Source organism: Peromyscus maniculatus, chromosome 7, assembly GCF_049852395.1.
Source record: "Peromyscus maniculatus bairdii isolate BWxNUB_F1_BW_parent chromosome 7, HU_Pman_BW_mat_3.1, whole genome shotgun sequence".
Taxonomy (NCBI): Eukaryota; Metazoa; Chordata; class Mammalia; order Rodentia; family Cricetidae; genus Peromyscus; species Peromyscus maniculatus.
The window spans coordinates 29,102,302-29,114,333 of NC_134858.1; the positions used below are offsets into that span (position 1 = coordinate 29,102,302).

Here is a 12,032-nt window from a genome sequence, read left to right on the forward strand (position 1 = left end):
GCCCGGCTATGCAGCAGCCTTTGAGTCATTTCTGCCCTTGTGAGAAACCCCCTCACCCATACTCCTGTAAGCAATCCCGGGCACACTCATGGGTTCGTCACGTTGGACTTTGGTGGCATGGGATCCCCATGTGTTGCGTCTCCGAGGAGAAATTTTGTCACACAAGCGGTTAGCACGGCGCCTGGTCATGCTGTGCTCTTGTTTTAGCAGCCAGTGAAAGGGTGGAAAGGATGAAAGCCGGTGGACGGGACGTTCCGGACCGGTGCGGAGCTGTTCAGGTGCTGCCCCAGGCTCCACCCCAGCCGGTCCTGCTCACTACGCCCCGCCCCGCCTTTCAGGTTACGCCCCACAGGCCCCGCCCCTTCCGCTGCCGGAGCCCGGAGCGTGCGCGCACCCAGAGGCCTTGCGGGAGCGAGCGCGTCCGGGAGCCCGCGGCCGGACGAGCCAGCGGATGAGACCCGCGGACAGGGCTGAGGTGAGGGGGAGGGGGGGGGGGGCCCAGGCGTCGGGGATTGGAGGGTGCCGGGTGAAGGGAAGGAGCCGGGGCGAAGGGAAGAAGTGGGGGCTCCGCGATCCCCGTCCCCGTGGGCACGCGGCGAGCCCCACGCGTGGGCCTGCGGCAGCCGGGTGGGCGAGGGTTGGGGTGAGGGCGGGTGGGGGAGGGGCGGGGCCGCGGCGCGCTGCGCGCAGGTGGGGCCGGCGAGCAGGGACGACGGCCCGCGAGGCTCGCTGGCCGGTGCCTCGCCAGGGTCTGGAGGGTAGGCTAGCCCAGGTGCAGAGGCGAGGCCTTCCTGATCAGCGAGGAAGTCCGGGACACCCCAAGACTTAGGAATCCACGGCTTCCGGGGTTCCAGTTCGCCGGTCGCCGCCCGCGTTTCGTATCCTGAGTTCTTGTGCGGAGTAAGTGGCAAGGCAGAGGCTGCTGTCACTGGCTATTAACTGCGTCCAGCCTAACCAACCGTCGGCGTTGGAGGGAGCTTAGGAGTGAGTTGTGGAAACGGTGCACCTGTCAGATGAGGTCCTGACGGCGGGCTGTTCAGTGCCGCCTGTGTTAAGAGGATCTTGTTCTAAGCATCAGGTTGCTTCTACTTTTTTTTTCTTTTCTTCTCCTTGTCTTGAAGTTTTGTTAAGTGCAAGCGTCTTGTTCCTGTCTCACCGCCCTCAGTGATTTAGGCACCACCTGCATTCAGGATGCCCGCGTTTCTCTGTGCTGAAGATGTAGTGAGCGCACAGTTGCCTGGGGAACCGCACAGGCTCGTCCGCGTAACACTGTATCTTTCCTAGGTCTGAAATATTTTCAGAACTGGAAATCATTTCGCAGAAAAGCGCTTCATTCTAGATACATCACAGGCCTGCTCTTTGAGAACTCGGGAAGTGGGAAGGATCTTCAAAGTTAGGTAAACTCATTTAGCTGCAGATTCTTCACTGTAGGACTCCCAAGAGTGGGAATAACGGTAGGGAGGTCCCGACTCAACTCCTCCTACCTATAGGGAAGGAGCCTGACACCTGGTGAGGTAAGATGTCACGGATTAGTGACAACCCGAGGGTAGAAATCTGGTGTTTGGATTAGGTCCAGTTCATCTTTCGATTTTTTTGAGTGCTTTTTGGTCTGTTTGTTGGTAGTGGGGGTTAAGAATGGATCCAGTGCATGTAGGGTGAGTTCACTGGTGGGTTGGCACTGTGTGAGCTGTGGCCTCAGTTTTCACACATGATTCCAGCTTTGGGAGATGCTCTCTAGATATGTTCTTGTATTTAGTTTTGTAAAAAGGGTGGCCAGCCCTGTTCAGTTATTACAGGAAAGAGGAAAATGGCATTAATTTGCATGGATCTGAAGATCAGAACGGCCACTGACAACTAGTTGTAACGGTCTGGTGATTGGAGCCTCGGGAATTTGTGTGTGTGTGTGTGTGTGTATGTGTGTGTAAGTTTGCAAATATGTCACAGAATTCCTGCGGAGGTCAGAGGACAACTTTCAGGAGTTTGTTATCTCCTTCTGTGGTGGGACCTAGGGATCAAACTCAGGTCATCGGGTTTGTGTGGCAGTTTTACCCATTGAGGTCTCTTGCCAGTTCTGCACATGGATAGTGAGCTTTCTAACAATTCAGAGGTTACTAAAGAAATTATGTTCTAATAGATTATTGACCTTGGAACTTGTAGTTATGGACCGTGATCCATCATTTATTTATTTATTTATTTTTTTGATATGGCCTCATGTGGCCTGGAACTTGTGATCCTCCTGCCTCAGCCTTCTAAGTGCCTGGGATTCTGCACTTGATTCATCATGTCTGTTTTATCACTCAGTTCCTGAGTCCTAGTCTTCTATAAAATGAAAGTGTAAGAAACGTAAGAATTTAGGAGTTGTTGTAAAAGCATTTTGAGAAGTCTTGCTTACTCGAAAACTCGGTGGAATGGGGTGCTGGAGGGGAAGGAGGACGGCAGCATGGTTAGAGAAAAGGATGAGATGTAAGAAGAGGTTGGAGCCTGGGGTGATGACTCACTCTGTAATCCTGGTGCTTAGGTGCTGAGGCAGAGGGATTGTTGCATGTTTGAGGCCGGCCTGGGCTACATAGTGAATTCCAGGCCATTGTGGGATCCAGAGTGAGCCCCTACCCTTGCTTAAAAAAAAAAAAAAAAGAAAAAAGAAAAAAAAACACACAGATTTGAGATGGAATATTAGCATTAACCGGATCTCTGCTTTTCTGTCTCAGGTCCTTATTTTTGTGTAGAATACCTGTGGAGAAGAAACAATGGATTCCTTGGATCACATGCTGACAGATCCCCTAGAACTGGGTCCCTGTGGAGATGGTCATGGTACACGGATCATGGAAGACTGCCTTCTGGGTGGTACCAGGGTTAGTCTGCCTGAAGACCTTCTGGAGGATGTGAGTGATAACATTGTTGCGATCCTTTCCCTCCGCCTCTTCTGAACCCTTTGCACCTCTGCCTTTCCTGCTCCCTTTTGTCTTCCGCATTTCAGCAAGTGCTCCATTACTGCTTTTTCCAAGTGTAGTTAGTATAAGCTGTAGTCTACATGTTTGACCAACAAGTCAGAATAGTAGTAGCATGATATAAGTAAACCTGATGATAACAGATAATTTTCACTAATTAGAAAAATAGGTTGACGATTTGAAGAGCAGAATTATGTTTCTCTTCAAGTGGTTTCCCTGTTGTGAATTGTTAAACAAACCCAGACTTGTATATGTCCATAAGGTAACCTTCTGGTCAGGAGCGGTATATGGCTCAGGATAGAACATCAGCATGCCCTGACTACGTTCACAGCTCAGATGTCCTGTCATCATTGGTAAGGAGGCTACCAACAGTTAAGAGAGTGTTTGCCTGTGCTCTCTCCCTCTCTCAGCCCAGGTTAGCTTTGACTTTACCATGTAGGTGATGATGACCTTGAACTTGGGATCCTTCTATTTCCCAAGCACTGGGATTATAGATGCATTCCACCGTGCTTGGTTCATGTGGTACTGAGAATAGAACCCATGGCTTTGTGCATGGTAGATAAACATTCTGCTGACTAACCTACACCCCCAGCCCAAATCGAAGCGTTCTGCCAACTGAGCTTCATCTCCAACCGTTATTTGTGTTTTCTTTGTGTACTCTTTCAAGGAAATTTCTTTATGACATCCATCCGATCATCAGATGCTTATTTTATTGCATACCTGATTCATGCCAGAAGTGGTTAGATGCTAAAACTAAAATTGAATGCAAAAATAAGTTTTGAGGGAAAGATATTAGCTACTGAGTCTAAGGTGATTGGATATATTCATGAAAGGGTGTTTGGTGGTTGAATTATCCTGTGGTTTCCTGCTTAAATTTCCATGGCTCTGTTTTGTTGCTGGGGTAAAGTCATAATTATCTAGAAGGTTATGTGTCCCTCTGTCTACTGTCAAACCTTTCTTCAACTTGGTCCAGCCAAACATTGCCTGAAGCTGTTAATTAAAAAAAAAAATCACAGATAAGAGTATATAAACAAATACCTGTGTATAGGCACACTTATATGTGTATATATATTTAAAGCAATGATAAAAACATGCATGTCTGTAGGTGTGAGTGGCATTCACCAGTATTTTTACCTACTTAGGGGCTGAGGCAGAAAGATCACTGGAGCTCACTAATTCAAGACCATCTTAAAAATGAAACCACCGGCCGGGCGTTGGTGGCGCACGCCTTTAATCCCAGCACTCGGGAGGCAGAGCCAGGCGGATCTCTGTGAGTTCGAGGCCAGCCTGGGCTACCAAGTGAGCTCCAGGAAAGGCGCAAAGCTACACAGAGAAACCCTGTCTCGAAAAACCCAAAAAAAAAAAAAAAAAAAAAAAAAAAATGAAACCACCATAAATCAATAGATTCCATCTGTCCTAAAACTATGTAGCTACCACCTAGGGTAGTACAGAATCAATGCCATTTAAGCTCCTATGTATTTTTCTCTGTCTTACCTTCATTACTTCTTCATTTCCCCCAATTGATAATTATTCTTCTTTGCTGTTGATTCTGTTGCTTCTGTGACATTGTTCTAACTCCAGTGTGTTTTTCCCCTTTCCAACCCCTTTAACTATCTTAATATTATGTAGGGTAGACATTCTTGAGCTATGTACTTCTGAACACTAGCAGTTCTTAAACTACTTTGTAACTGTGTGTTAAGCTCATTATTTGGTACCTGTGCATCCAATATATAGCGAGTGAATTAGAAATGAAGTCCATGCTGGATTTGGTGCACACCTTTAATCCCAGCACTTGGGAGGCAGAGTCATGTGTATCTCTTTGAGTTCAAAGCCAGTTTGGTCTACATAGCAAGTTCCAGGCAGTCAAGGCTACATATCTCAAAGTAAAATATATATTAATTAAAAAATGGAAGCCAATCCTACTTCCTCTCTTTTTTTAATCTTTTTAGTCACCTCTTCTTAGACACCTCTCTCCCAAATAATTTTTTAAAAATTTTATTTATTTATTATTATGTATATAGTGTTCTGCCTGCATCTCTGCTTGAAGAGGGCACCAGATTTCATTACAGATGGTTGTGAACCATCATATGGCTGCTGGGATTGAACTCAGGTCCTCTAGAAGAACAGCCAGTGCTCTTAACCTCTGAGACATCTCTTCTGCCCCAAATAATTTTTTCTTTTGTCTTATTTTAAGTTGAATTCACATGGCTGCCATCATACCCTACTTGGCAGAGATGGCTTCCAAATGGGCTTCTCTCTTCGATAATTTTCCTTTGGATTATGTACTGCTATGTTGTAGTTTGAACGCTGTCTTTAGTAAACTCTTGTTTTGAGATAGGTTCTTGCCATGTAGCTCAGGCTGGACTTGAACTCATAATCCTCCTGCCTCTGCCTTCCAAGTACTAGGATTACAGGTAGGTGTTGCCATAGGCAGTTAATCTCTGATTTTTAGAATGAGTCAAGATCATTAGAATTTTAGTCCGTTTACAAAAACTTGAGGATTGTAATAATGGCTACATAAGACATGTGAATATACTTACAACTCCTTCACTGTGTGCCTAATAGTGATAAAATGGTAAATTTTATGTTCTGTGAATTTGGCTGCATAGACACAAAACACTAAGTGCATATTTATCTGTTGCTTACTTTTTCTCCACATTCTCCCAGCCTGAGATATTCTTTGATGTCGTCAGCCTCTCCACATGGCAGGAAGTACTAAGTGACTCTCAGCGTGAACATCTCCAGCAGTTCCTGCCTCAGTTTCCTACAGACAATGTGGAGCAGCAGAATGAGCTCATCCTTGCCCTGTTCAGTGGGGAGAACTTCCGCTTCGGAAACCCTCTGCACATTGCCCAGAAGCTCTTTCGAGGTCTGTAGCTCAGTGTTTTGTTTTTGATAGGGTTGAGTACACATTCACTTAGGCGCACATGCCTTTCATTTTCTAATTCATTTGCAAGTACTGATGTGACCTCTGAGGAGAGTGGTTTTGTGTATTTATTTGCTGCCTGTGCTCTTTTTAAAAAATAGGATTGTATTGACTTATGATAGAAAATACATAATAGAACGTAGCTGTGTAACCATCATAAGAAATAAAACATTTCCAGCATCCTAAAGATCTTTATGACTAATTTTTAAACTTTTGGGGGGAAAAAAAAGCATGACATCTCACCACCATGTCCACCTTTCTCTTTTAAAGATGGGGTCTCATTGTGTAGCCTGGGCTGCCTTTGAGTTTAGCAGAGTGTGTTTGCTTTAGCAGGCCTGGGGTCTCCCACAGCCACCACTCCTGTCTGTCTTTGCACACGTGTGTATCTTTTCACAAAGGACACCCTCCTCATAACAGTCCTGTTAGCTGACTGTAAGAAAATTTACACTGAGTGAGTAATATAGAATATTCCTTACTTTTCTTTTCTTTTTGGTTTTTCAAGACAGAGTTTCACTGTGTAGCCCTGGCTGTCCTGGAACTCGCTTTGTAGACCAGGCTGGCCTCGAACTCAGAGAGATCTGCCTGCCTCTTCCTCCCAAGTGCTGTGATTAAAGGCATGCGCCACCACTGCCTGGCCATTTTGTTTTCTTAACTACTCTTGAAAGTCTTTGTAAGTTGCTGTTTAAATTTGTAAAGTACTCAAGGAACATGCAGTGTGTTTTGATTTTGTGTCTGTTTAGTTCTATGTATGAAGGGTTCTCTTTTGCTTTCTGGACACTGGCTTTTTTGAAGAGCCCAGCACATTTTTGTTGTACACTGTCCTGCTTTCTGGGAATTTGTTTTCTTATTACTTCACACTATGTTTGTGTCACATGCTTTTGGTAAGAATGGGAAATTTCCTTCCTTCCCATTATACCACTTCAGAGGAACATGGTATCAGTTTTCCATCATTGGTAATGCCGCCTGTGGTCATTTAGTTAAGTGGTGTCTGCTACCTTTTTTTTTTTTAAAGGCAAGATTTCTCTTACTATGTAGTCCTGGCTGTTCTAGCCAGGAACTCTCTGTGGAGATCATGGTGGCCTCAAAGTCACAGTGATCACCTACCTGCCTCTGCCTCCCAAGTCTTGGGATTAAATGTGTGCACCACTACCGCCTAGCTCACTTTATTTTTTTTAACGGGTGGTATTGGAGATTGAATTCTCACATGCATATGCTATTGATCTGCAGCCCAAGCCCCTTTATTTTTGTAAGAAATAGTCATCACTTTGTTGTCCAGAGTGGCCCTAACCTGGGCTTATAATCCTCTTACCTGGCTTTCCAAATAGCTGGGGTGATAGGCACACCACTCTACACAGCTGCTTTTCTTTGGTGTGTTGTTAGTTTAAGAACAAGTTCTCCTTTGTTTGGTATCATTCTCTTTCACTGTGGCTCAGGTCTCTGGTGGGAGGACACTGTCTTCCCTCATGCAAAACGGAGTAGGTTCCCTGGCAGGATTTAGAGGATACGTAAGGGCCCTTATGTTAAGTGCTATGCATCCCCCACAGTGTATGCTTGTGTGGTAAGTATACAGACAAGTTATGGAGGCGGAGACAGATTTCTGTGTGTTTCTCTGACTGATGCTGTATTTCATTTCTAGTTTTGCTGAAGATAATTGTGTTACTGTGGTTACTATGGTTTCCAGCCTTACTTAATTGAGCTGTCATTGTTTTTTACCATTCATTTATTTTTGGGTCTCTCTTGATTCTCCTAGTCATTTTTTTCTTTCTGTGCTACAACCGCATCTCTTGTGTACTCATTCCATATGTGTGGACTGATGCATACAGTTGTACCTGTGTTTTTAAGATGGACACTTTAACCCTGAGGTGGTCAAGTATCGTCAGCTCTGCTTCAAGTCACAGTACAAGCGGTATCTCAACTCCCAACAGCAGTATTTCCATCGGCTGCTGAAACAGATTCTTGCTTCCAGAAGTGTAAGTAATGCTCAGAACTAGGTCTGCAACGTGGCCAGTGACCTGGCAAGCATCATAACATCAAATAGTGGTTCTGATACAAAAGCCAAAAGAACCACTGCCAAAAGCTGGGCTTGCTTTCCCTTATTCTGGTAGGAGCAATTATTTAGATTGCAGAGACGTTGAAACATGAAAAACAAAGTACTTCCTCGAATCAGTATTGACAAAGAAAAGCAAAGGGACCCATACTCATCACGAGCTATTGAGGATATCTAGGATGCCCTTGGAATCCATATGCAAGTACATACTGGCCTCTGTCACAAGTACATAGTGGCCTCGTGATCCCTTCCAGTTTGATAATAATTCTCCCTTTTTTTTTTGCCCCCCGGAGCTGAGGACCAAACCCAGGGCCTTGTGCTTTTTAGGCAAGCACTCTACCACTGAGCTAAATTCCCAACCCCAATAGTAATTCTCTGAGGCAGAGTTATTAAAGTTCTTAACTTTATTGCATTTTTATTTCCTTAATTTGTGTGCAAGAGTGTGCTTATGTGTGGGTGTGGGTGTGCCACAGAGCATGTGTGGCACTTAGTGGGACTGTCCTCTTCTGGACTCTGTCCTCTTCTGTCTTGTGTCTAGGTCCAGTGGTCAGACTTGTCAGGCTTGGTGGCAAGTGTCTTTACCCTCTGAGCCATCTCACTGACCCTGTTACAATTTATTTAAATTGTTCCTTGAGATTTAGTGTAGAGATACTTGGTGTTTAGTTTAATTCTGAGTGAAACAGGTCAACACAAAATTGGGTATTTTTTGCCATGTCATTCTAGTAAAGTGTTTCTTTTTTTTTTTTTTCTTTTTAAAAATTTTTTCCTTTTGGGGGGCAGGGGTAAGTTAATATTTTGTGTGTGTGTGTGTGTGTGTGTGTGTGTGTGTGTGTGTGTGTAGAGCCCTGGCTGTTCTAGAACTAGCTCTGTAGTTGATGCTTGCCTTGAAATCACAGATCCATCTGCCTCTGCCTCCCAAGTGCTGGGATTAAAGGCATGTGCCACCACCGCCTGGCAAGGTATAACCAGAAGTATTTTGAATTTCAGATTTTTGTCAGAGTTCTGGAATCCTTGCATATATGTTTTGGGATAAGGCACCGTTGTAAACAAACTTCGGTTTACCAGGAAGCTCGTCTGTGTAGACCGAATGGTTTTATCAAGTGTTTTCAATGTGTCCCTGTGCTTGGGCTTCAGTCTCTGCCAGGAGATGCAGGGCAGCTCTTCCCCTGTGCTGTTGTACTGGCACTCAGGGCATTTCAGATTTTGTTTCTTCGTGTCGTGAATGATCAAACTAAGTAATCTAGATACTTTTTCTTTATACATGATCAAATATGGTGTATTTCCTCGTTTGGAGGAGTGAGACTTAGGCCTTTTTAACATTGACGAGAATAAAAACATGGACTTGCAGACTATGCAGAGAGTAAGATCTGATGCTGACCTGGCCCCTCACCTGGTCTCTGGTAGGATTTGTTGGAGATGGCTCGCAGGAGTGGCCCGGCTCTTCCCTTTCGCCACAAGCGCCATTCACCATCCCGGAGCCCCGAGGAGCGGGAGTGGCGGACCCAGCAGCGTTACTTGAAGGTCTTGCGGGAAGTGAAGGAGGAGTGTGGTGACACCGCCCTGTCCTCTGACGAAGAGGGTGAGTGTCTTTGGGTCCTGGGAGCCCAGGGTACTGGAGCCAGTGGTAGCCATGTATTTCCCAATAAAGGAGCCGTGGGGGGGGAGAGGGACTCACCAGCTCTTGGTGGTTGAGTTGCTGAGACATTGTGTCAAGGGTGACTACATGCCCTCTTTACTCTTGTGCTCCTGTGGCACTTAGGTTAGATGAGAACATCTTGGACAGATCCCTGCAGGACAGGGTCTTTCCTCTGGTCCCATTGTGCCACTTGAGAGAACTGCTTTTCCCCTTACAGGAGAGTAGTAGTGACTGTTGGCCTGCTGCAATGCGACCCCATCACTCTGTTGAAGTCTCTCTCCTGGAAGAGCCGTTTAAATGACCTAAGTGTGCTCCAGCTCATCTGGGGAAGGGTCAGGAAGGAATGTGGAACCCTGGCCTCCATGTTGTTGGCTTAGCCCTGTTCAACCCAAATGGCCACTTACCCAATCTCCCCTATTGGAGTCCACAGCCACGTTGGATTTACAAGAAAAATTTTCTTTTGAAGATCTCAGCTCATGGCTTCCAAGCTCTCCAGCACGTTCTCCTAGTCCTGCGGTGCCCCTGAGGGTGGTGCCCACGCTTTCCACTACGGATATGAAAACAGCAGGTGAGGACTGAGCTGATGCTACTGCAGTTCCAAGACCTCGTGGTGTAGAAAGTGGAGCCCCTTAGGGAGGTGGGGACAGGAAACAGCACTGCTGCTTAGAAGTGAGAGATTTGGAGAAGTGTGGGACCACGTAGTACTGTTACCATCTAGAGGTAGGCTTCCCTGCTTTCCTTTGTTTTGAGATTGTCCTCAGGAGCTCATCAGTTGCTATTTTGGGCTAAAAAAGCATAATCTTGCTTGAACTAGCAATAGAATGTGCAACCAGACCCATAGCAACTCCCTAGGCTGTAAAGACAAAGAACTTGAATTTGGAATAGGAAACGGGAGAATGCCAAGCCTCTTGAGTATGCTTATGGGTCTGCTACATAATTGAAGTCACTTATTGGGCAGTGTATAGAGAAATGATGGAATACTGATCCTGAAACTGTGTGAAGACTTTTCTGCTTACACTGCTTACATTACACAGCATCAGAAGTAGCTTGCTTTTGACTGTCTGACTAAGCAGATTTAAGTTAGAGCACCATCGTAGTGAATGATCTGGTCCATGTGGTTTGATTCATTTACTTTCAGATAAAATAGAGCTGGGTGACAGTGACCTGAAGATAATGTTAAAGAAGCACCATGAGAAGCGGAAACATCAACCAGTAAGATTGCAGTGGGAGTGGTCATTCATAATTTTCAGTCTGATGCTTTTGGTTTGTCTGTCCTGAGACAGTGGTAGTCACTACCTGCATTGTGCTTTTTTGTTGTCATTGTCAGAGACTGGAGCAGCAAGACAGGCTACTTAGCATCAGAGGTGTGAGAGGGCAATCAGGTGCTTTGGCTTTGCAAGGCATGGTTGACAATGTGAACCTCCTTTAGTCTTTGTGGTTACACTGGTGTGAGAATGAATCATGATTGCCTCTCATTCCCAGAGGCTGAGTTTATCCTTGGTCCTGCAGCAGCACCAAGAGTGAAAGCTGTGCTCCTCCCTTTTGTTGCGCTGCCTCCATTGTCATGTCATTGTGAAGGCAACCAAGGTGGAGAAGACAGCTGTCTGAGGCAGAGGGGTGAAGTGGGAAGGTTAGGGAGGGAGAATTGAGTTCTTTCTCTCTTCTCCACTTATACTGATAGCAAGCAGACCTCTTGAGTCCTAATAATCTTATTTTCAGACTTGTAAACTATAGTAGTATTAAAACTATCTGATGAGCATGTGAACTAAGAATGCAGAAGGGCTTTATGAACTGTAGCTGCCCTATAGCAGAAAGGGGGGCCAGGTTTTTCTGTGCCCCATGTGAAGAGCAGTAGTTGGTATTTCTGTGTATTTTAATTCAACATGATTACCTCAGGTGTCCCCCTGTATCTGTATCTGTTAGGTAAATTGGCACAGTCGCCATCAATTTGGGGTTCTTTTTTGGACTTCTATAACCAGATCTCTGATGTTGTATCTAGGATCACCCAGACCTTTTGACAGGGGACCTGACCCTCGGTGACATCATGACTCGTGTAAATGCCGGCAGGAAGGGCTCTCTCGCAGGTAAAAGACTACGGGTCCCTCTTAGATCCCTTCACCTGACTTGGGATATTATTGTAGGACATATTGTCTGTATGTGACGAAAACGAGTGGAACCATAGCTTCCTTTATGCTGACCACTTTTGTTTGTAATTGCCCTCTGAATTTGAAATTAGCACAGCAAGGTGTGGGGAGAGGGCTCAGTGGATATGGTACTTGCTGTGTGAAGACCTGAGTTTATATCCCCAAGCACCCATGTAAGAGCTGGGTAAGTGTCACAGCCTGCTGTAATCCCAGTACTCTGCAGGCCGAGAGGGGATCTCTTGGGCAAGTGGACTGGCTAGACTAGAGAGACCCTGCTTCAGTAAACAAAGTGGAGAGTGATTGAGGAAGATGCTCTATGTGCATATATGTA

General features: G+C 45.5%; 1 protein-coding gene across 15 annotated transcripts in view; it reads left to right on the plus strand.

Moving 5' to 3' along the window:
• The first annotated feature begins 360 nt into the window (after positions 1-360).
• The window catches only part of Nfrkb (nuclear factor related to kappaB binding protein), a 33,769-nt gene continuing 22,097 nt past the window's right edge, over positions 361-12,032 (plus strand). For 4 of the 15 annotated variants that reach the window (XM_015995450.3, XM_015995455.3, XM_015995453.3 and 1 more), the window contains exons 1-8: positions 361-475; positions 2,709-2,882; positions 5,616-5,817; positions 7,717-7,844; positions 9,326-9,500; positions 9,988-10,125; positions 10,696-10,769; positions 11,557-11,641. In XM_015995450.3, coding sequence (XP_015850936.1) covers positions 2,748-2,882; positions 5,616-5,817; positions 7,717-7,844; positions 9,326-9,500; positions 9,988-10,125; positions 10,696-10,769; positions 11,557-11,641 — 937 coding nt within the window. In that variant the 5' untranslated portion in view covers positions 361-475; positions 2,709-2,747. Of the gene's footprint in view, positions 476-659; positions 901-1,270; positions 1,398-2,708; positions 2,883-5,615; positions 5,818-7,716; positions 7,845-9,325; positions 9,501-9,987; positions 10,126-10,695; positions 10,770-11,556; positions 11,642-12,032 lie in introns of those variants that run through there. The other 11 variants (XM_015995457.3, XM_076575927.1, XM_006976551.4 and 8 more) reach the window with 6 other exon arrangements.